Below are 24,510 nucleotides of genomic sequence, written 5' to 3' on the forward strand. Positions count from 1 at the left end.
AAAGCCACATAAGACAGTCCATTTAATTCAATGGGCGTCTTCCTCCAGATTTCTATGGCTATTGGATCAGACCACTAAAGTAACGAGGGGTCCTGTGGCACCTTATAGACTAACAGAAATGTATGAGCATAAGCATTCGTGGGCAAAGACCCACTTCATCAGATGCATGGTCTTTGCCCATGAAAGCTTATGCTCATACATTTCTGTTAGTCTACAAGGTGCCACAGGACCCCTCATTGCTTTTGCAGATCCAGACTAACACAGCTACCCCTCTGATACTTGACACAACTAAAGTAGGAACTGTAAATGGAGTTGAAAACAGGAACAGTGTAGTTTGACATTCTTGGACCAATGGCAAATCAAGCAGAATGGCTCAACTAACCCTATTTGAACCAGCCAATGGATAGGTATTCTAAATAACTGGTATCAGAAATGAAAAAACTATAATGCAAAGACGACAAAAACTAACAAATATGTGTATAAACTTTTGTGTGCTGGAACCTCCCGCCCACAAAAGCTTACACCCAAATAAATTCATTAGTCTTTAATGTGCCACAGGACGTCTCGCTGTTTTTGTTGGAACAGACTAACCCAGGGCAACCCCACTGAAACATATATAATGCAATCTTCAGGGCCTTCTATTAAACAAATGCTGAAAAATGTCTCTCCTTTGTTTGATACACCATCATCATGGGAGGCACAGGAGAAATACAGGGCCTGAAGTGAATGGTGTCCACTACCAGCTGGGGTGAGCAGGGTAGTATTCAATCAACAACACACCACTGCACTTACTTAGCAAAGCCTATAGCGCTGAATGTCCATGCCCATGTTGAAAACATTTATTTTAGATGTCTAAAATCTCCACAGGGTTACTAATGATCTGGTGCAACCAGGTGAATTTCAAAGCATTGCATGGTCAGTGGGACCACCTGTAGAATTCAATCAATAGCAGTTGAACTACAGGTGGAAAAATAACAGGTACTGCAATCTGTAGGGATTCTCACAAAGATACACTTTTTCCTTCTGCATTGTGAGCACTCACAGCAGTAGCATATTCTGCCTGAAACTCCGACTCAGATGGTTCAGTTATTGTAGCTCTGTAAGAGCATTCACATATTGTAAATCATTCCCAAAGGGAAAAACTGCAGACAACTAAGTTGTAAATGAACACAAAAACAAATTTATTCTTTTGGACCTCGTAGCTGATTTTTGAAACACATAAGCTGCATTAACGGCAAAGAACAATATCTTGCCCACAGTTAAAAATTATTGCAAAACCCCTTCTGTACAAAACTTTTGGCTAAAAGTAGCTGTACAGCATTTATGGATTAAATTTTCCAAATTTGAAAATTCAATCAACACACAGAGTTGGTATCAGAGAGGTAGCCGTGTTAGTCTGTATCTTTGAGAGCAAGATATATAAATACCTGTTAGTCTATAAGGTGCCACAGTACTTCTTGCTGTTCAGTTAGTGTGGGTTGTTGCGCAGAAAAAAGCTGATCTCAGTGGTTTGAGCATTAGCCGGCTAAATCCAGGCTTGTGAGCTCAGTCCTTGAGGGGCCCATTTAGGGATCTGGGGGTTTAAAAAAAAAGGAAGATGATGCTTGGTCCTTCCAAGAGGGCAGGGGACTGGAATCAATGGCCTCCTGAGGTCCCTTCCAGCTCTATGAGATGGGTGTAACTCCTTATTCAGAGGAGGCCAGTACCTGGCGGATACCAACAGACTAAATGATCAACCCAGGTCTCTGGCAGGTGTGGTGAAAAGCCAGAAACGGGGGTGAGCCTCGACAAGTGCAAAGAGTGGGCAGGATTTAACTCTTCGCCGCCTCCGCTGCTGACCTCGAGCCGAGGAAACAGGCTCGAGGCGGCATGTGCCCCACGCGCCGAAGGAAGTAAGAAGCTCCACCCCCGGGCAGGATGGGCGGGGCTTATCACTCAAGCCCCGCCCCAGTTTCTGGTCCGACGCTTGCGACCCCCAAGCCAGAAGGGGGAGTCGTTGGCCTCCAAATGGCGGCCATGGCAACGGCGTCCGGGCAACAGGAGGTAAAGGCGGGGCTAGCAGCGCCCTTCCGGCCGCGCGGCGATGAATGCGGACTCCGGGCAGCGGCTCCGCTGGGGCTCAGTTTAATGGAGGTGAGTGAGGAGCTTTCTCTCCCGCGGGGACAGAGCACACGGACTGAGCTCCGCGCCACATACAGCAACGACCGCCACGAGCCCCCCCCCCGCCTCCCCCCAGCGCCCGTCGGTGTTCCGGCGCGCGCAGCTCCGGGTGGCCGTGGGAGGTGCCGCGGCCAGGGCACGTACTGGACGTTTGGTGACGTCAGAGAGCTCCTCGCGGCTTCCCGCCTCTGCTCCGAGAAGTCCGCCGCCGAGGTCCGGAGCGTGCGGCAAACACTCCAGCCGCGCCCAGGCTTTGTGCGGGAGAGCTTGAAGGGCGCCGTGACTGCTGGGGCCCGGCAGTCGGCCCGAGAGAGGTTAGCACCTCACCACTGGTGTCGGAGAGCCTGGGAGCCAGAGAGCGACAGCAGCGCTGCCTGTAGCTTGTTCACTCTCCACGGGGACTTTCCTGCTTCGTTACCTGATTGCCCTGTTGTCTCGACACTGCTCGTACAGGGCCTACTCTGTTTTCCGAGCTTTCCAGTCATTGCTCCCACCATCCCCCTTTTATCTCAGGAGCGGAGCTCCAGCCTGAGTTGGGGGTCGGGGGGCTAGGAAGCGAGTTGCAGCCAGGGGCCATCACTGGGCGTGGCCTGGGACCTGCTACACTTCTTCCCCTTCAGGGTGTTGCCTCACTTTGGGGGCCACTGATCTAAGTTTGTATGCAGAGTTGTAGCAGTGTTGGTCCCAGGATATTAGGGATACAAAGTGGTAATATTTTTATTGGTCCAACTTGTGTATTTGTTACAAAAATACATATTTCACCCATCTCCCTCACGTCTAGAAATACCTAAAACATTTGATGCAAGGTTCTTGGTTGCAAGGTTCTTGGTTTCATCTTGCATTCTGCAGGGCTTTTCCTCTATGATATCCTGTTTCGATGGCATCCTACTGAGACTCCTAACTATGTATCTCTACTCCAGTATTTGGATAATACAGTGTGAAGCACAGAGTTGTAGAATTCCTGCAAGTCATATACACTTTTAACTCTACAGAGCCCAGAGTCACTCAATGTGGTATGATGAATAAAAATCAACTGGGTTTTTCTTGAGTGCGATCATAGTAAAGCTACTGCCAACTAAATTATGTCTTCCCATACAATCTCACCATCTACCAAACTGAGCAAATCTGCTATGCAGCCACAGACATGAACATGATACATCATTATGTAATTTTTAATAGTTTTTGAGCAGTCGCCTGTTTGTCCATGCACGTGATACATTTAAACTACATTTTAAAGTGGTTAAAAACAAACCTGAAATCTAACTAAATATAGAAATGGTTTTGTTTAAAAATCCAGTTATGTCATAGTTTAGCTTTGGCCATGGTGGCTAGTCAAACCCTGATATAAGCCACTTTGATTACAGAATGTAAACTTTTTACTTGTGTATGAATGGTTAGATAGTGGTCAAAAAGCTGAATTATTTTGAACTTTGTCTTCAGCTTTTGGTGATGTGATATCATTCTATGCGGATGTTTCATCCCAGCATGTAATATTTGTTAGGTACAGTAAACCCATGTTTTATGTGAGTTTGACATAAGTGTTAATCATATTAATGTGAATGTTGAAATCCTGGGCTCCAGCCGCCTGCTTCCCCCAGGAGGTAGCTGGATTTTGGCAGGGTATGGTTTCTCCCAGCTGGGGGAAGCCAGGGAGACACTGCTACTGGTGGGGAGGAAGCCCCTCATCTGCCGGGAGCCAGGCATAGCAGCACCTGGCTCCCTGGGGCTGAGGGGCTTCCTCCTCTCCCCTCCCTGCTTCTCTAAGCCCCTGGGGAGCTGGGAGCCAGGTGCAGTAGCACCTGGTCAATTTCCTGGCTCCTGAGTGGGGAGCTGGGAAACAGAACAGATGCTGCTGCACCTGGCCCTTGGGGCTCATAGGAGGAGGGAGGGGGGAAGAGAAGGAGCCCAATTTTTGTGGGGAATAAGAGTGCTTTTGAAGTTGGGACTTTCTTTTGAAGGAGCCCCATTTACACCGCTAGTTTTCAATTCGAAAGAACTTCTGATGCTCTGGGTGACTGCCATTATGTAAATGAGTGCTGAATATTCATAGCTGCACCTCATTAGCATTTCTGATCTGTGGCATTTACATACCCCTTCTGAAACTAAGGGCTAGTGTAGACGTGGCCAGCCTGTGTATATGAGAGTTAAAGGCCCTTATTGTTACAGCCATTATTTTAATATAATATCACTTAAATTGTCTATTAACGTCAGTGAGATTATGCACATTGGTGTTTCTCAACATTATTTATTAGTACTCCAATAGCCACAGTCATGGACTAAGACTCTATTATGCAAGGTGCTGTACAAACACAGAAAAAAGGTAGTCCCCTCCCTAGAGAGTTTACAGTTTAGGTGTAAAACAAGAGACAAGTGAAATAAACAGGAGGAGGTACCAAGAAATACTGAGACAATGCTGTGCTGTTAGTGCATCACCTGCCTAACTGTTGTCAACCTTTCTGTATTCTGTGAGTACTGCACACTAAACTGCGTCTACACGTGCACGCTACTTTGAAGTAGCGGCACCAACTTCGAAATAGCGCCCATCGCGTCTACACGCGTCGGGCGCTATTTCGAAGTTAACTTCGACGTTAGGCGGCGAGACGTCGAAGTCGCTAACCTCATGAGGAGATAGGAATAGCGCCCTACTTCAACGTTCAACGTCGAAGTAGGGACCGTGTAGACGATCTGCGTCCCGCAACGTCGAAATTGCTGGGTCCTCCATGGCGGCCATCAGCTGGGGGGTTGAGAGATGCTCTCTCTCCAGCCCCTGCGGGGCTCTGTGGTCACCGTGGGCAGCAGCCCTTAGCCCAGGGCTTCTGGCTGCTTCTGCGGCAGCTGGGGATCTATGCTGCCGGCACAGGGTCTGCAACCAGTTGTCAGCTCTGTGCATCTTGTGTTGTTTAGTGCAACTGTGTCTGGGAGGGGGCCCTTTAAGGGAGCGGCTGGCTGTTGAGTCCGCCCTGTGACCCTGTCTGCAGCTGTGCCTGGCATCCCTATTTCGATGTGTGCTACTTTGACGTGTAGACGTTCCCTCGCTGCGCCTATTTCGATGTTGGGCTGAGCAACGTCGAAGTTGAACATCGACGTTGCCGGCCCTGGAGGACGTGTAGACGTTATTCATCGAAATAGACTATTTCGATGTCGCAACATCGAAATAAGCTATTTCGATGTTGGCTGCACGTGTAGACGTAGCCTAAATGACTAGTACTTATGATATCAAGAATATCCTGGATTATAACAAAACATTTGGATGAGATGGTAAAGGGTTTAAGCCAGTCCCCAGTTACTGGAAGGATAAAACCAGGAAGAGATCTATACAGTAAGATCCTTCATTTTTGTAGTAACAGATTATTGCATATTAATCTGAAGCATTTGATACTGGTCACTGTCAGAAAGGACACTAGATGGACTATGGGATGTCCAGAATGGCAGTTCCTAAGACCAGCAACTACAGTTTAATTGTAGTGATGTAAAATTGTGCTGGTTTTCTTTTTTTAAGAAAATATTGCACACAAAACTTTGAATTCATTTCTGCATTATTCCAGCTTTACACTGTTATAATTCCACTAAAATCAGTTGAATTATACTGGTGTAAAACTGAACTAAAGGTGGTAAAGGGTTATAGTGGTAAATCACATCCATGGTATGTATTTGTCTTCTAGATACCATGTTACTGAGAATGAATTTGTGTTTAAAAAATTAGTTTTGTATTTTTAGTAAAGAATGCCTTCTTTTTTTGTTCTTTACAGGCTGACTATTGTTTTAGTACTCCAGAATCTGGTCAACACTTTCAATTTCAGAATTGGAAGATAAAAGCTGATCAAGCTAAGAAAGCAGAATTCATAAGAACAGCAGAAAAACTAAAAAATCAGTAAGTTGCAGAATATCACCGTGAACACACAATGCATGGCATTGCTGTGGGTGACAGGTTTTGAAGTGATGATTTAAGATTAATAGCTGGGATGCTCAGTAGGGGTTCCAGAACTGTGAGCTCTGTGATCCTCAGCAAGTGAGAGCTTTGCTGCTAATCTGTATGTCAAATCCTAGACATACCAGTTTGTCTGCTTTTCTAACAAACTCTTCAGGACTCTGCTGGTCCAAACTTTACATAGCAGATAATAGTGAACTCCGTTTCCTGAATTCCCGAGAGACATCTTTCTATACTGCACGACCTCTACTTCCAGTAAGTCAGAAAACTTCATCAGTTTTGCAGCTCCTTTAAAGAGACAGTGCACAGTACGTTATTTAAATGAGGTTGACAAATGCCTTACACATTACAGTTCTGAGTCAGATTACAGAAAAAGTAAAGTATGTTTATTCACAGTTAGGCTTAAGTGATGCCAAGTATAAGGATAAACATGGTACAGACAAACAAAAGTAAGATTTTAGTTTTAGAAGCATATTCTCAGTTAATTAGAGGCTTGGTTTAAGCAGCTTTCTCAGATATATTCAGTTTCCAGAGACTTTCAAGCCCCCCTCAACTCTTGTCTTTTCTCGGATGTACAAAAGCTCTAGACCAAGGGTCAGCAACCTTTCTGAGGCAGTGTGCCGAAATTTGACCTTTTGACCTCTATGTACTGTCCCAATGCCGGTGATACTTTTTAAAGTCACTGGAGCAGTGTCTACACTAGCTCCCTACTTCGAAGGGAGCATGGTAAGTAGGGTGTCGGTAGGTTGTTAACGAAGTGCTGTGGTGCATATGCAGCACTTCGTTAAGCTATTTCTCCCCCATGGCAACTTTGAATTTTGAGGAGTAAAGGGACTTAGAAGCTGCCCAGGCACTTCGAGGTACTGGCAGGTGAGCTGCGGCTACACGTGAGCTGGCACTTCAAAGTTTAACACTCTGAAGTTGCCACGGGGGATAATTAGCTTAATGAAGTCCTGCATATGCACCACAGCGCTTCATTAATACTCCACTGACACCCTACTTACCAGGCTCCCTTCGAAGTAGAGAGCTAGTGTAGACAAACCCTAATAGTTTGACTTACAACAGCTTTATTAATATATAAATTAAGATGTAGAGCTTTACCGTTTTTAAATCTTTTTAAATATCTTAAAAATGTCTGGGATTTTAATACAGGTTAAACCTCTCTTATCCCGGATTCTCTGGTCTGGCAACATTTTATCAGTTAGTTGTTCTGGCATCAGATTTCATTTGTATTGTTGTTTTACGATCAGCGCATCCTCACTCATCTGATCAACCCTCCTCCTTTATCCAGGCTTGGGAGTGGCATGGAACCCCTAGAGGCTTCCTCGTGGGGTTGTAGACACTTGCACTTGTAACTAAACCTTAAATGCAAGCTTGTTATTGGCTTATGTTTAACCAGTTCTTCTTTCCTTCCCTTTCATCCCTCCGGAGGACTGGTAAAATCCCTGCCATGAGTCTAATTATTGTATTTGTCCAGCCACCGCCACTTCAGTAGCTCAACACCTCACAAACTTTAATATATTTATTTTCACAATGCCCTGGTCTGGTAAGGAAATAGTGGTATCCCCATTTTAGAAATTGGGAATGGAGGAATAGAGAAGCTAAATGATTTGCCATGGTCACATGGAATCTGTGGTACAATGAAAAATTGAAGCCAGGTTTCTCAGTTCTTGGGTTAGTGCCCTAATCACTGTGTAATCCTGGAAAGAAATGTTGAGGTGGGCTGAAAAGGGCTAAGATGATTGGACTATACATATATAGTGAGTTTCATCTGGTTCTCAGAATGCTAAGCCACACTTCTGTGCATTAGGTAATGGATAAGTAAGGACCACTTCATCTACTACATAAGTGTAGCTACTTCTAAGGAAGCTTATCTGATATAGAATCTTGAGTATAAATAAGGTAGTGATACATGGACAGAGAAAATGAGACAGTTCTAAAGAATTTGAAGGACCCTAAACCCATTAAAAATAAAACTATTCAGCATGATCTGGTCAAGGGAAGGACAGAATTGTACATGAGTGTGCCGCCTTTTTTGAGTGTCAGATTTTTGATTACTTATTTACTGTGTGGCCTGCACTAAGAATAAATCTTTTGCAAAGGATGTGTTTTGATTTTTTTCCATTTTTTGACATTTACTAATAAAAATTTAATCCTTCCTGGTTTTCCAGATCTAATCATTCCATGTTATAGCACATTAGCTACATAATAAATTAAAAGCAGCTATTCTGGTTAATATTTCCATTATTTAAAGCTAGATTTTTTTAAAATTCTGCATAGATACACTTGTCTGTAGCATTTAATTAAACTAACTTAATCAGAATAATGACCACCAGTCAGAGTTAGTCTAAACAATTTCTCAGTGGTAATATACATTGGAATTATTTAATTTTAAAGTGATTTTAAAATGTGATTTCAAAGGTAAGTAATATTTTTTTCAGACTTGTGAATGCAGAAAAGGACAAAAATGGCCATCTTTACAGCAAGAAGAGTGATTTCAGGGTGGAGTACAGCACACTGGAAGAAATGGAACATAAAATGACCAACAACAGGAAAGCTGAAAGTAGGTTACTCGTTCCTTTCCTTGTCCACACTCACTCACTCACTTACTTAACTGGTTTATTAGTTAGTAAAAGAAAGCAAATTCTGATACTGGCCTTTGAAAGTATTTTTGCTATTGCATATATACTGTTTAGAAAAGAGTGCATTAAAAAAATCAGTATTGTGGAATGTAGTGAGTCAGTATGGCCGCCTGCAGACCCAGAGGCAGAGGAGGCTCTGCAGAGGCCCTGGTGGGCGGGGCCGGAGCCAGGAGACCAGAGGGCGGGGCCAAGGGCTAGAAGAGCCAAAGGCGGGACTCAGGAGCCATTAGTGCCTGGGCCTCCGGGCAGGGAGGATGTGCCTGCACGAGCTCCTCGGCGCCAAAGGGAGAGGGCCTGCTGCTGCCCAGCCAGGCCGGAGGAGCAAGCCCCCAGAGGCTCCGAGCAACCCCAGGTCCATATGCCCCAAGGAGACTACCCGGACTTCCCAGACCTACCAGGACCTTCACGCCGGCGGAGACCCCCCGCCTTGGAAGAAGCCCCAGGAGCGGGCTGCCCCAGAGTCCCGGCGGATCCTTACAGCACTCAGGCCCAGGATCGCCTCGGGTCTCCTGTATTACCGCCGCCCGACTACCCCAATGACATTGTTATGGATGACTGGCTGGAGCCCCCGAAGGTGGATGACCTGGAGGAGACCGACCTAGGGGGACCCCTTGACCAGATGGACTAGGACCTTCCGCCAGCAGAGGTAGAGGTAGGAAGTGGCCCGGGGAACGACGCTCACGAACCCATGGCAGTGTGTTGCGGTCTGGATCCCCACTGCCGTGGTTGCGTGTGAGTGACCCCCAGGGCCCCGGGCCGGGTCGCAGTGGAGTGGGAGGGCCTGCGACTGCCTACCCCGCTCCTTGACAGGGCCAGCCTGTGATGGGCCTGTGCGAAAACCCTTGTGTTGCTGCCCCACCCCAAACTGAGGGCTGGGCCTGCACTTAAACCCTTGTGTTGCTGCCCTGCCCTGGACTAAGGGCTGGGCCCAGAACTGTACTATTACCTGTGAACTGCTGCCCTGCCCTGGACTGAGGGCCGGGCCTAGAATTGTACTATTACCTGTGAACTGCTGCCCTGCCCTGGACTGAGGGCTGGGCCCAGAACTATACAACTCTTGTGAACTGCGGCCCCGCCCTAGATTGAGGGCTGGGGCCTGTATGGTATTGTAGCGGTGAGCCGCTGACCGCCCGAACTGAGTACGGGCTGGTGCTCTAACCCCCTTTTTGCTGCCGCCCGCCCTAGGCCAAGGGGCTGGGCGTCTCTGGACTTGTTACATGGAAGAATTAAAAAGTATCAACCTAAATATTACAAATTTGATGTTGCTTAGTTAATGTACAATCAACTTAGGATAGTACAACAAAATAATCAAGGATTCTCAGTGTTTCCCACACTGATCACTTAAAAAGAAATAGTCTCTGAATGTTTCAGTGTCTGGATTTATGAAAGCTTGAAGTATGGGTGGTGGGTCCTAGAGAATCCAGGCACTGAAATGTCCAGTTATGTATTCTAGGACTGGGAATGATAGATTTCTTCTTATGATATCAGGTTAGTTGCAGGATGGACTGCAGAAGTTGGTCCACGCTTTGAATGCTTCTGAAATAGAGAGTAGTACACTCATTGAGGGAAGATCATAACGTTGTTGATGGGCATTTTGAAAAATCCCAAAAGACAAAATCTTTACATTATTTTTTGCACTCCTGAAGATGTGCTAAGCACCTCCTGAAAATAGACACAATTACAGCTTCTGAAGAGCATACAGACTCACATGACCCAACATGTTGAGGTCTAACCTCACAAAATAGGAAAAGGGACAGGAAAGGCAAAGATAACAATGAGATCATATTACAGTACTCATTACTCATTAAAGTTACTACACTTTTTGTGATGGAGCTGTTTTGTTTAAGGATATTTATCCTCCCCTCCACATTTTATAGTAGGCCTTATTACAGAAATGAGTAGAAGGGACTTGAATGGGTCAAGGGAAGTGGAATGCCAATTATGACTGTTTGAATAGCCAAGAACACAGGTCAACATGAAATAATGGATGTAGCTGCTTTGGTGAGAAGATTATGAAGCGGTATCATTAGTAGCAATTTTGCTGGCATCATTGTTGGAATGGCAGGGTATGCGCCAGAGAAGGCATAAAGGTGGCCAGACAAGAGATTCTGGGTCTGGGTGACTTACGGTTTTGTGGGTAAGGACAAGAAATTTCAATCTGATGTACAATTAAATGTTTAAAATGACAAATTAACTTTTTTTTCCCCCACAGAAGCTAAACTTCAGCAACAACTAGCAAAAATACACAATAATGTTAAGAGACTTCAGCAACAATTGAAAGATGTGAAGCCAACACCAGAATGTAAGTCTTCTTGATGGAGTCTGAAATATTTGCACTTTATAGACAAAAGTTTCATTTTCTTGAATAATTGTGTTGCAGGAAGGTCTCTGCTTGTGCCATCAGTGCGGGCTTTTGATGCCCTGTCTTCAGACTGCCTGTCCTTAAATCTGAGAATGGAGGGGAGTATTAGGAAAGGGTGGAGACTCAGTCATCTTTAGAGTGGAACTACTTATTTTCTCTTGGAACTGGGATCCAGCAGTGTGTTGTGGGTTGGGTACCTTCTGCATGGAAGTCCATGTCCTTTTGCTTGACTTGTACTGTAATGATAAGTGGAATGAGTATACTTTTGGGAGTCAGATTATTCATTTGCATCTCTTTCATCTGATGTCTGAGGACATTGATCAACAGTCATAAGGAATTACATTTACTGATAAAAACTGGAATATACTGTTAATTAAAACTGTACACTTGGAAGATTAGATGAGTTGAAACAATTGGGGCCCTGGTAATCAGAGAGTCATGCACGTGTGACTTACTAGTTCAAATGTAGCCCAGATCAGAGACCAAGATCTTTCACAAGATTACGTGGTACTTACATGCACTATGTTGTTGAGCTAACTCAATTTCTATCAACAATTGTCTGCCTCTGCCTTGGTCTCCATGCTAAACTATCAGTAAGGATGCCAAGGACTGAACAAAAACATGAAGCTGAATGAAGACCTTGTCTGATGAGAAATTGTATCCATTTAACTGAGTGACTTTTTTTTTCTTAAAAATAAAACTAATTAAATCACTAAACTTCCTTTTGTCCATGAGAAGATTGCATGATTTTAACTAACCATTTTTAATTGTTTTATATAGTTAGGAACATAGAAAAAGATATCCTAGGTCAGACCAATGATCTGTCTAGTCCACTATTCTGTCTTCTGACAGTGGCCAATGCCAAGTGCTTCAGAAGGAACAAACAGAAAAGGTAATAATCAAGTGGTCTGTTCCCTGTTACCCATTCTCACTTCTGGCAAACAGGCTAGGGATACTTCAGTGTGGTTTTGTATCCCTGTCAATCCTGGGTAATAGCCACTGATGGATCTATCCTCTATACTTTTATCTGGTTCTTTTTTGAACTCTGTTATGATCTTGGTCTTCACAGCAATCTCTGGTAAAGTTGATTGTGCATTGTGTGAAGAAATATTATCATATAGCTTTATTATTCAACACAGCCTAAGACACTCTCACCAATAGATGTTCTCTACAAATCAAGACTGATGCACATTGGCAAAGTAACATGAGAAAACTGGTTCTTATGCTGGGAATAATTTCAAGAGAATCCAGAATGGGCCCTCTTACTCTGAAATAATTGTGTTCACGGAGGAGTTTCTATTGGGTTAACTAAATCAAATTAAAATCATATTTTAAAACTAGTGTAGCTTTCTTACATGGACAAGCCATAAGACTCGGTAGATGCAAGGTGAAGCATGCAGGCAGATTTGTATACCTGCAAGGAGTCTCATTCAGAGTAGAATATTTTAACAATACAAGTAAAGAATTCCTGTGTACCAACAGTTATTTATTAATTCATTATTATAGTATGGTTTCATTTCAGGAAATCCAATTGTAAGTCTATCTATAATTTATTACTAATTTAGTAAAACTTATTTTGCCCATTAGGGCTGTACAAAATAGAGGCTAGATGGAATGTATGGCCATGTCTACACGAGCCCCAAACTTCAAAATGGCCACGCAAATGGCCATTTCGAAGTTTACTAATGAAGCGCTGAAATGCATATTTAGCACTTCATTAGTATGTGGGCGGCCGTGGCGCTTCGAAGTTGATGTGGCTCGCGGCCGCGCAGCTCCTTTTCGAAAGGACCCTGCCTACTTCGAAGTCCCCTTATTCCCATGAGCAGATGGGAATAAGGGGACTTCAAAGTAGGCGGGGTCCTTTTGAAAAGGAGCCCCGTCGAGACGAGCTGCGCGGCCACGAGCCGCGTCAATTTCGAAGCGCCGCGGCCGCCCGCATGCTAATGAAGCACTGAATATGCATTTCAGCACTTCATTAGTAAACTTCAAAATGGCCATTTGCGTGGCCATTTCGAAGTTTGGGGCTCGTGTAGACGTAGCCTAAATGTTTAAGTAGAAACAGCGTAATTTAATATATACCTATATTCTTCAAGTTATTTTGTTACAAAAGTCATGGTTTTTCTTGTATCTTGCATATAAAAGATGTATTCATCTATATGGAAAATGATACCTGCTCCTCTCTCTGGTTTTTGTAGTTGTTGAAAAGCTCAGAGAAATGATGGAAGAAGTTGAAAAAGCAATACATTGTTTTAAAGAAGAACAACGTCTAATGTATGTTTAACCATGCTTTTGCAGTCTTGAGAACTGAAATCAGTTGCACAAACCAAAATAAAACTTAACTTAAATGGATGGTATAAATCAATATTGTCTTCCTTTTGCCATCCTGTTTCTTTGTTTCCTTTTTCTGTAATTAATCTATTAAGTAAACACATATTCAAAATAAACTTTTAATATTAGATTACCTCTAGTACTATCATGCAATAACCATATGATTATGTTAAAGGCATACCAGTGTGGCCGTATCAATACAAGAATGGATGATGATTGGTTGGATATCTTAACTCTGTATGTCCTTCTACGTTTCTTTTAAGAGTAACCTTCAGTCTGATTTCTTTCACTTTATAAGACTTACTTTGAGAATAATTCATAGAATTGTAGAGCTGGAAGGAACCTCAGGAGGTTATCAAATCCAGTCCTCTGCACTCATGGCAGGACCAATCACCATTTAGACATGATGTTTGTCTAACCTTTTCTTAAAAATCTCCAATGATGGCAATTCCACAACCTCTGGTTACAAAATAGAACTTCAGATTTATGAACTGACTAGTCAATCACACACCTCATTTGGAAACAGAATTACACAATCGGATGGTGAGAGACACACCCTCTGTACCCCAGAAAAGCAAATACAATACAGTACTGTGTTACATCTAAACTATTAAAAAAGGGAAGTAAGAATTTTTCATCTGCATAGTGAAATTTTGAAGTAGTATTAAGTTAATGTTCAGTTGTAAACTTTTGAGCGTTTTCTTCAGAGTTATAAACTTCTTGAGAGTGGCCACTGTTCATAACTCTGAGGTTCTGCTGTAATTTATTTCACCCTAAATTAGTGAAAATTACCTCAAGTTTCACTTCACTTTAGTCGAGCTTTTTGTCAGGTAACTGGATAAACACAATCTGTTTCAGCTGATTATTTCCTGATCTTTTATTTAAAATTCAGTGTTTGGATTTTTTTGTTTGTTTGTTTTTTTACTTTAGATATGAAGAGCTTATCAAGGAGGAGAAGACTGCCACTAATGAGCTCAGTGCATTAGAGAAGAAAATTGACACATGGGCACTGAGTAGACCAGCCACAGAAAGAGCCTACTTGTTGCCGTCAGGCAAGGTTCCAGTGGACACAATGCTGCAAAATCATCTGCCCAAAGAAGTACTTGAATTTGAAAGGTTCCTTCAGCAAACAGGAGGACGACAAGGGGACTGGGATGATTATGATCATCAACACTTTTTGAAAGTATGGACAAAACATAAAGGAAAGCCAGCCTATGTTGAAGAAGCCCTTGAGTATCTCTCTGGAAGAACAAAAGAGGATATTCAACAGCATGGCACATGGTATCAAGAATTTCTGATTTTAGAGGAAAGGAAAAAAGAGGTAGGAGAACTTTAAATTCAAAGAATGTTGTATTTCTTAAAAGCCACACATGCTATTTCCTCTCTTCTATCCACCTCTAGCTGTGATGGCAAACATAGCTTTTTTTTTTCCCCTAAAACAAGGTTTCTAATTTTTTTTTTTTTTTTTTTTTTTTTTTTTTTTTTTTGCTGAAGGTGCAGTATATCCTTGAGTTATGTGTGGTTTGCATTTCTGCAATCCCTGAATAACTGGAATTTTCGTGCAAGTCAAGGGGAAATGGGAACCAGGCTGGGCTCACAGGAGCTGGGAAGCTGATCAGCCCAGCAGGGCTGGTCAGTTTCTTGGCTCCCAGAGTGGCAATGAGCTGGGAAACAGAGGCAGCCTAATTCCTGTGTCTCTGCCACTTGCGGGATTCAGGAGATTGACCAGCTAGTCAGTTTCCTGAGTCCCACAAGTGGGGACTCCCTGGCTCCCAGCTCCCCTCCATTTGTAGAGAGAGGAAACTGAGCAGGGTAGCAGCCTTGATCAGTTTCCTGGCTGCAGCCAGTGGAGGGGAGCTGGGAACCAGGAACCAGCCACCAGCCTGGCTCCTGGCTCCCCTCTGCTCTTTAGAGCCAGGAAACTGAGCAGGGTTGCTGCTGTCCTGGTCAGTTTCCCACCTCTGCCAGTGGAGGGAGTTGGGAGCCAGGCTGCTGTCTGGTTCCCAGGTCCCTGCCACTTGTGGGACTCTGGAAAGTGACCAGCTGGTGCCCTGGTCATTTTCCTGGCTCTGGGAGTGGAGGGGAGCCAGGCTGGTGCCTGATTCCCACCTCCCTGCCACTCTGGAGACAGGAAACTGCTCCTGTCAGGGGCGGCAGCCTGGCTTTTGGCTGCCGCCCCTGTGAGGGGCGGCAGTTGTATTAACCTGACACACATGCAATCAAGCTGCACATATCTGGAGGGTTTACTGTATTCTAAGGAATAATTAGCAGATGATGATGTGATACTGTTAAGCACATGTTGGGAAGTAGCTGAGCATATTACAATTATTATTAATCTTGTAGTGGTGCATAAGAACAAACCAAGAATAGAGCCCCATCATGCTAGACACAAGACAGACTTTTTGGGGAAGTGAGTGGAAGTGGAGGGTAGGAAGGACTAGAACAGATGCAACACCCCTTGGCTCCACTGCTTCCAAAAATAGGAATTTTGAGGCAGGGCCTGGGACAAACAGTGACTTTTTTTTCCTTAAGCGAAAAAGGTTGTTGTTACTCTATGTGTATAATGGATTGAAAAATGTTTGCACAGTGAAAATATTTGATGCTAGTTAACTAAGGGGCATAATAATCATTTTGCAGCAACATGATGCCATAAAACTTTCAAGAAATTGAAATTAATATAGATAGTTACTACTCTGGATTCCGACTTCCTACTCTTGTCATTAGATATCTGTTTTGTCCAATTTTTCTCTCTTTTGGAAATAATAGAATTATCTTAGAAGTTTAAAATCTTATAAGAAGTATAAGAATTGTTTTTATTGTTCTCATGAAGTCTATTCAAAAATGGAAAGTGAAGAAGCAACAAGAAAAACAAATGTTAAAGGAAAAGCAGATGTCAGAGGAAATGCTCAAGACAGAAGATCTTCAAAAAGAAGCAGCTAAGAAGCAAAAAGTGGAGGAGGAAAGGAAAAAGCAACAATCAGCAGTCAAAGCATGGAAAAGACGCAAAGAAATAGAATTTGCGAGGAAACAAGCATCTCAGCTGAAAGAGGAAGAAGAGAAAGAGAAAAGGCAGCAGAAGAAACGCCAGTGTCAGTTCCAACTGAAGCTACTGTTAGAAAATTACACTCGGCAAAAGGAGGAACAGGAGGCAAGCCAAAGGCTTGAAAAGGAGAAGAGAGACGAGGCTGACAGGGACGAGAGGAAGAGAATTGCTGCAGAAGAAATACCTAAGTTTCAAAAGCGGGTGAGTTGTTACATCCCTCATTCATGTGTTTCACATCTTCTGGATGTGTGGTAAAGAGCAGGGCTTTTTCCCTGCTGGAATGCCCTGGAATGGCATTACCACACTTTTTTGTTCAAAAGCAAGCTGGGCAGGCACAGCCAAGCTGCATCTGGCCCTTTAAGAGCCAGTTGCAGCTCCGAACATAGCTGCCTCTGGAGCGTCCTCTTCCACTCCCTCCCCTTCCCAAGAATGCTGACACTCACATGGAGGAGTCAGGGGAAAGCACCAGAGGTGGGGGTGGCTCAGGGCTGCGCATGGGGTGGAAGGTGGCTCGCATGAGTTGGGCCCCTCTGGGAGTGGTTAAGCCACCAGGGGGCAGTTTGGGGAGGTGGTTTGGGGCCCCTGGTGGATGGCTTGGGTCTCTCAGGGGGTGGCTGAGCCACCAGGGGCAGTTCAGGCTCAGTATGGAGGGGCTGCTTGGGCCCCGTGCAGGGTGGCTAAGCCTCTGAGGGGTGTTTTGGGCTCCCCACAGAGGGCGGTTAAACTGCCAGGGGGTAGCTTGGGGAATGGTTACAGGACCCCCGGCGGGGGAAGATTGGGCCCAACACAGGGGGTGACTGTACCATCAGGGGGCTTGTGTCTGTGGGGAGAGGCTGCTTGGGACTTGCACAGAGTGGCTAAGCCACTCAGGGAGTGGTTAGGGCCACCCGGGGGCACAGCTTGCGTCCTGCACGGGGTAATCTGGGCCCTGCCAGTGGGGTAAAGCTGCTGGGGGAGGTGGGGGTTGGGCCTTGGAGCTGGAGGGCACTTTGGGGCTTGAGTTCCACCATCTTTTTTTCCTAGAGAAAAAGCACTGGTAAAGAGTAGACATAGTATTAGAACATACGGTAGAGTAGGGAGTTAATTATCAGTAATGATTTTTTCACACATAAGAACTACTTTTGATTCAAAAACTAAAGTTGTCTGAAAATAGGTCTGTCTGTGCCTTGGGAACTGCACCTCTTTGTCTAAAATAATGTTCTGGTGATTTACCTCAGTGTCCCAGTTCAGCATGGTATTTGATCACATATTAAAGTAGACGAGTACACCTACTGACTTCATTGGAACTAATTAACTGTTTAAAGTTCAGTATATGCTTGGGTATTTTCCTGGATAGGGACCTTGGTGGGAGACCAGTCCATTGCCAATATTTGCGTTAATCACTATTTGTTTAGAAAAATGGAAATTGAATCTTCCAAATATATAGCAGTACCAAGGATTTGTTTCCACGAGGTAGACTTTAGAAAGGGACTAGTGTAATTTAATTGTGTGCTGTATATGTTTTTTTTTTTTCCTTTTACTTTGTCCGACAGCTCAAAGCTTTGAGGACTGAAATGCTTTAGTCTGAGCTGCAGTAACTGGCTTCCATAGGGTGGTATCTGCATGAAGTGAAATATGCAAGTCAGACACAGAGGATTATATAGTTACAGCTCTGCTTAAGCAGTAAAATCTCAGAAACATTTGATATTTAAAATACCTGGTCATATGAAAAGCCTTTTGGTGCGTTAACAGTTTTTTTTTTCTTTTTGTTTCCCAAAAGTACTCTAGATTTCATCCATTATATATTTTTCAGGATCTTCGTAAACTTGAACTAAAGATTCTAGAGAAGCAGGCAAAAGAAAAGGAGAAAATAGAGAGAGAAAAAAAATTAGCAAAGTTAAAACGAAAGGTAAACATTTACTGAATTGCTTTCCTTTTATAACATTATAAAACGTATCCTCATGCTTGTAACTTATTATTTTAAATAGCTTTATTCTATTTTTCAGCTGTCTTCTTCTAAAAGACAAGTATTTTTCCTGCCCAATGTCTTGATCTCTTACTGCTGAAGGTTATTTTTGGTCATGGAAAAGTAACAAAAAAAAAAAAACCTCATCAGAATGGAAAAAGTTTGAGTTTTTTGCGGTAGGAAAAAAAACAGTGGTTTTTGTTAAAAGAACCACACATTTATTTTCTTTTTGAGTTGTGTTTAAACAGCTATCCTTAGTGGCTTAAAACCAGGTAAAGATAGCAAAACACAAATGAATCCAAGCCAAAACTTTTAATTAAGGATGCCTAAAATTAGGCACCTGCATTCTTATTTAGACACTTAAAATAAGTTGCCTGGTTTTCAAATATGTTGTGCATCCAGTAGCTACTGCTCATTTCTGTGAATTCACAGTGGATGTCTGTCTTCAAGGTTGTTAATCCTGCACCTTTTTTCGACCAAATTTTACTAACAATTAAAGGGAGGCAAGGAATATGTTTGGACTGTCCCTGCTCTTGTCCATCAGCACATGGAGATAAAACACCAGTCTTGTAGTGAGGTTTATATGGGGCAAAAACTCTTGTCACTAATGAGGTTTATTGCATTTCTTGGAAGGATATTATTCAGGCACAGTCCTTCCTTCTGCTATTGAGCTAGCCAGTATAAGTATTTCTTGTGACAGATTCAAAGGCACTGCTTTTTTTCCTATTGTTCTCTAGTAATCCTTGGTCTTAAAAATTTTGTTCTGTTAGGAGAAATGAAAAAGGAGTCCAGGTATTTCTTTGATACAATCCTGTTTATTTATAAAGAATGCATGAAAAATCCAATTTTCCTGAATACAGTAGGCTAAGAATCAAACAGTAGGAGACAGTTTCCTTGGTCACAGTTGCAAGACTTTTTCCAGCCAATATTTTACTCAAAAATATTTTCAGCATTTTTCTCTTGACCATTCTATAAATACTCCTCTTGCTTATCTTTGTTGCTGTTTAATAAGTGTGCTTTGTCCCTGTTTATTGCTGCACTACTCCCACACAGACATATAGCTACAATCTAATTGATCCCCTGTCCCTGCATTGTTTATCAGCAGACCCTCACCCCACAAAAACCACAGCCGTGATCTAGTTCTTAGGGGGTGACTTCTCCCATTGTTTCAGCTATCACTGTGCAAAGGGACAAGGTGGCTGGTGCTTTTGTCTCTTATTGGATGAATGTCTGTTGGTGAGAGACGAGCTTTTTGTCACGAACAGAAGTTTGTCCAATGAAAGATACTGTCTCACCCGCCTTGGCTACATCTACACTGCAGAGATCTTTCCAAAGAAGCTCTTCTGGAAGATCTCTTCTGGAAGAACTTCTTTCAAAAGAGCATGTCCACATACAAAAAAGCAGATCAAAAGAGCGATCTGCTCTTTCGAGAGTGTCCACACAGCCTCTGCTCTTTCGAAAGAATGGGCCAGAGGTCAAAAATGAAGACTGTTCTTTCAAAAGACAGGGCCTGCAGAGTGTCTACACATGTTTTCTTTCGAAAGCTTCTGTTGAAAGGGGGTGCTCTTCCTCCAATGGGAGAAGAAGAGTGATTTTTGAAAGGACCGTCACATTCTTTCGATATACTTTTGAAAGAATGCTTTTTGTGTAGAGAGCCCATGGAGCATCTTTTGAAAGAGCCAGCTTCTTTCAAAAGAACCTGCTAGTGTAGATGCAGCCCTTGTCTCTGTAATATCCTGGGATAGACTGAGCTACAGCCATACTTCATGCAATAGGCAAAGGGCATTTAAATGTTCCCTCATTTGTCCTGAATGGGAGGCAGCAGTCGCACTTCAAATGTGGCATAATGTTGTTGACAGGTTGAAGTTCATGTAACCAGGGACCCATCCAGATTGTACAAACCCACTAAGGGTTGGGAGGAACGCACAAAAGACATTGGACCAACAGATGTGAAACCACTCTTATATATTCCACACAGGTAAGAAAAAGACATGCAGTGTATATTTTAAAAATACACTTCACTTTATTCCAATCTATTCATCCTTAATTTTTTCCCATAGGGCAATCCCAACCTGGAGACAAGGGTTATAGCTGAACATCTACATATACTTTCTTCAGGAAGATGAATTACATACAAATGAAGTGGCCAACTAGGACCTTAGATGTTTTCATAAAACTGTTAATGTAATGAAGAATGTTGTTTTGTTGATGTTAATCAATTAGTTGAGTTTCTAGTTCTGGACATTTAACTTTTGTCATGTTAGGAGTATATTCTCTGTGGTGTGTACAGTAGAAGCTTGATTATGCGGCATGCCTTGGGAAAAGGGATAGCCAGATAATCAAGTTTGCTGCGGCCCTGCTTGGCTGACCCTGGGGGCGGCGGGGGCACACTGCTCCTGATGTTTGCAGGGGGCTGCACTGCTGCCGTCAACCCAGACAGAACAAGCAGCCATGCTCAGCTGACCTTAGGAGGGAGGGAGTTAGGGAGAAACGGGGCGAGAGAGAGAGTGTGTGTGCACGCATGCATGTGTGCACGTGCGCAGCACCACAGCAGCTGGCCCAGGCCAGTAAGCCGGCCCCAGCAGCTGGCCCCAGCCAGGAAGCTGGCCCTCCTCAACTGGCCCCAGCCTGTGGGGGCAGCTTGTCCCAGCAGGGCAGCTGCCTCAAGTGCCAGTTAGCAGAATGTGCCAGTTACCCATGTTCCGGAAAACACGGCTTTTACCATGTTTGATAACTGGCATATTATCCCCAGTTCCATAAATTTGAAAGTGAAAGAACAGAAGAAGGTGACTGTAGATAATGTCACGGAAAAAACAAGTATCCCAAAATTGCTGCTCTTCAACATTTTAGGTTATGGGCCACACGTGATATAGGCTCTGGGGGGAAGTAATGGAAGAAATAGTATTTTTAACAAATAAAAATGCTGTGTCTCAGCTCCTTCATGTTTTCTCCCACATTACCAACTTTTAAAAGGTTGGGGTGTTTTTATATTTGAACAAATAAGATATCTCACAATTAGACTAAATGATAATACAATGACTATGCTGAAAACTTTAGTACAACAGGTCGCATCTCTAGTCTGGCACTCTCTGGTTTGGCAACATCCATGGTCTGGCATAATTTTAGTTTGCTGAATATCCACTTATTTTGGGAGTAGCCAGTTTCCTGCAGTCTCCTGAAGTTTGTTTACAGCCACCAGTCCTGATGCTGTGTTCTGTATTGTTGTTTAGATCCAATTCACCCCTAAATGTCTTCTAAGAGCTCAGTAAGCAGTGGAAATGTTGGTAAAACTGTTTGACAATATTGACCTCCTGTTGTTCAGAAAATTCTCTGGCTTGGCACTGGTCAGGTCCCAAGAGTGTCAGACTAGACAAGTTCAACTGGTAGTGTTAACATGCCTTGGATAGGGAATACAACAACACTATTGTAAAATAAATATTTATTTTGTTGTTGTAATAATTGTACATTGGTTATGCATAGAAACCTTCATCCAAGAATCTCAAAATGCCTTGCAAATGGTAGGGTTTTTTTTTTCTCCATTTCGTAGAAGAAGTTAAAGAACAAGGCTTGTGACTTGACCTGAACCACACTACTATTTTATGCTGAACCTGGGAAGAGAGCTTTGGTTTCCTGTTGAAGTTGGTGAGAGTTGTCCATTGCTTGGCACTTCTTCCAAAAAGAGTCAGGCTACTCAGATGCCTACGTGTGCCAGGGGTTACTGACTCCTGATGTACACCCTTATATTTTATATCCAGCAGCAATACAAGTTTTAAGCATTGACTGACTACTCAGAATCAGGCCTGGGAGACACCTTCCCATTGCATTTTTCTACAGGGATAAGGAAAAGCTCTGACAAAGAACTTCTAGAAAACCTTGCTTTTTACACACTATTACAAATTTATGTCACTATTATTATTGGACCTTTACTAAAATTAGCTCAAGTACTTGGGGATGTAAACTGGTTTCTTCAGTCTTTTTTTTTTCCCCTTATCTCACTTTGCCCTATTTTTCCATAGCTTTTTTAACTAATTATTTATTGCACCTGATGCTCAATTAACATTTTTTTCTGTGTTGGTTTTGATTAGCCTAAACCTTAATTAAGATAATACTGTTATTTCCATGATTGTTGCAAGTTTAACACAAACAATCCTGTGTTCTCCTGAGTGCATTCTTTTTGGTCACATGCCTTGGACCTATGACTCGCATCAAAATCCAACCTGTGTTTAAAACCAGAGTTCACCCAATTCTAATATGGGCCTATAGTCATGCTACAAGCTGTAAAAACTACTTTTGTGCTCTCTTCATTCTGGGTATTAGATCAGTCTGTGGTGTAAATTACACTGGCCACCGATGGTACCAATGAGATATTATAGCAGATAGACTACAGGGTACAGCCTGGAGCTTGTGCCAGGAGCTAGAATGAGGGTGTCATTTTAACTATTGTGTTGCCTGTGTGCTACATTAGGATCTGTGCAAAGGATATCTTACTGGATGTGGTGGATTTAGGCTATATTAATACTGGAGAATCTGGCCCTTTATTCTATATTTCTCAACATATTGGTACTAGAAAATAGTATTTTCATGTTAAGGCCTGATTAATACTGTTTTCCTCTGGAGCAATAAAAAAAATGGAAACTAGAAATTTACTTTACTAGCCTTCTAAAACAATGACCCATCTAAACCATGAAATTAGAAAAGAGTAATGTTTAATTTACACGTAATTCACACAAATAACTTCCTTATGTTAACACTGAAATGTACTTGGGGGACTAGTTCCACCCTGCAGAATGGGTGTGGAGCTACGTCATCTCATATGGGTCATTCTAAAGTGAACAGTTAAGAATTTCTGGCCACGCGAGAGACTCAAAACAAATACATTTTTGGTCACTTGTGAAGTTAAAAGTCATTATTCTTCAAATTATCTTTCATTTTTGTTATACGTGCTCATGTGGCCAAACGTGAATAGTCTTAGTGGATGCTGTTCTGCAAAATGAGCATAATTGCTACATGCTGATTGTGAACATCTTCTGTTAAGTCTTCTCCGTGCAACTGCACATCATGGTTAACAGGGGAACATATGTATTTGACAGCGTGGTTGCAAAGGCAGTCAAATACATCAAATGATTCAGTATATTAGGACAGAGGAGAGCAGTTCTCCCATTAAGTCAACTATATATGGTATCTTGGAAGGTGCTTTAGGTCAGTCATGCTCAAGATATTGCATCATAGGAAGAGTTTTATATTTTTAATAGTGTGCTATGTTCCATAAAGTTGTATAGAAATGTAGAAAAGGTTCTGACATTTTCTCCGCAGTGCATCGGAACAATGGGTCATTAAAGGTATATATGATGGTGTTATGCTATACTCAGCTGAGGGCAAGATTCAGTTGTAAGTATAATGGCCATTTAAATCAGTGCATTGCATTCTAGTTGTAAAAGGATGGAGGCTGGAACTTGTATCTCTAAAATTGGAAGAGATGGTATGGCTTAGCTGAGCAGCATGGAAGAGGGCTAGAGTGCTAGGAGTCCTTTAGAGTAGTGAAGATAGCAGCTGGCCAGTAGCATAAAAACAAAGTGGAAGAAGCTGGTGAACATGCCAGAGAAGTAGAGAGCCTTTCTTTGAGCAGACACTGGGGCAAAATATGCCGCCACTACAGACATTCCTCCATCACAGGCGACAGTGAGGAATGAAACAAGTACTGTACCTTTCTTAGGGTGTGCGCCCCCCACCCACTTTCTAACTATCGGTGCTAGGCTTCCTGGCTACCACTTTCAACCCGAACTTCTCATTTTGTCTGTGGCAGTTGAGCGGGACAAATGGTTACTGGCCCATCTCTGATTCCACCGTGTGCCTGCAGCTGGGGCGGATGCTCTGTAATCAAACCCCGCTGTTACCTGTACAAACAAGCGCGAGAGCTATCGCTACTCAGCTGCGCCTGACACTTCCACGGCTGATGCTGTAGCGGGGAGCGGTGGCCGCAACCCGCCGGCCGGCAAGTGCCAAGTCGTATCTCCGGCCGGCCTGCAGCTCAGGCCGGGGGTGTTGGAACCCCAAGTCACGTGATAGAGACGCGTCTAGCACGGAGCATGTGGTCATGTGAAC

At 43.2% G+C, this 24,510-nt stretch overlaps 1 protein-coding gene and 1 long non-coding RNA gene across 3 annotated transcripts; one reads left to right on the forward strand and one right to left on the reverse strand.

Moving 5' to 3' along the window:
- Nucleotides 1–2,002: 2,002 nt before the first annotated feature.
- CCDC112 (coiled-coil domain containing 112) lies at nucleotides 2,003–23,241 on the forward strand. Of its 2 annotated transcripts, none has more exons than XM_074995206.1 (10): nucleotides 2,003–2,133; nucleotides 5,910–6,031; nucleotides 8,530–8,651; nucleotides 10,943–11,032; nucleotides 13,288–13,363; nucleotides 14,351–14,741; nucleotides 16,251–16,664; nucleotides 18,256–18,351; nucleotides 20,268–20,386; nucleotides 20,469–23,241. In XM_074995206.1, exons 1-10 carry the CDS (start codon nucleotides 2,008–2,010, stop codon nucleotides 20,497–20,499), a joined length of 1,587 nt encoding a protein of 528 aa, XP_074851307.1. In that variant the 5' UTR covers nucleotides 2,003–2,007; the 3' UTR covers nucleotides 20,500–23,241. The 2 variants fall into 2 exon arrangements, with proteins under 2 accessions (XP_074851307.1, XP_074851308.1); XM_074995207.1 differs by lacking the exon at nucleotides 2,003–2,133 and adding an exon at nucleotides 2,370–2,474.
- On the reverse strand, nucleotides 8,547–24,440 carry LOC142013603 (uncharacterized). The gene is made up of 3 exons (XR_012645727.1): nucleotides 24,303–24,440; nucleotides 18,160–18,282; nucleotides 8,547–11,328 (listed from the first exon to the last, which is right to left on the reverse strand). It is a non-coding gene; the product is annotated as an uncharacterized LOC142013603 (long non-coding RNA).
- Nucleotides 24,441–24,510: the final 70 nt, after the last annotated feature.

Source organism: Carettochelys insculpta, chromosome 5 (assembly GCF_033958435.1).
Source record: "Carettochelys insculpta isolate YL-2023 chromosome 5, ASM3395843v1, whole genome shotgun sequence".
NCBI classification, from domain to species: domain Eukaryota; kingdom Metazoa; phylum Chordata; order Testudines; family Carettochelyidae; genus Carettochelys; species Carettochelys insculpta.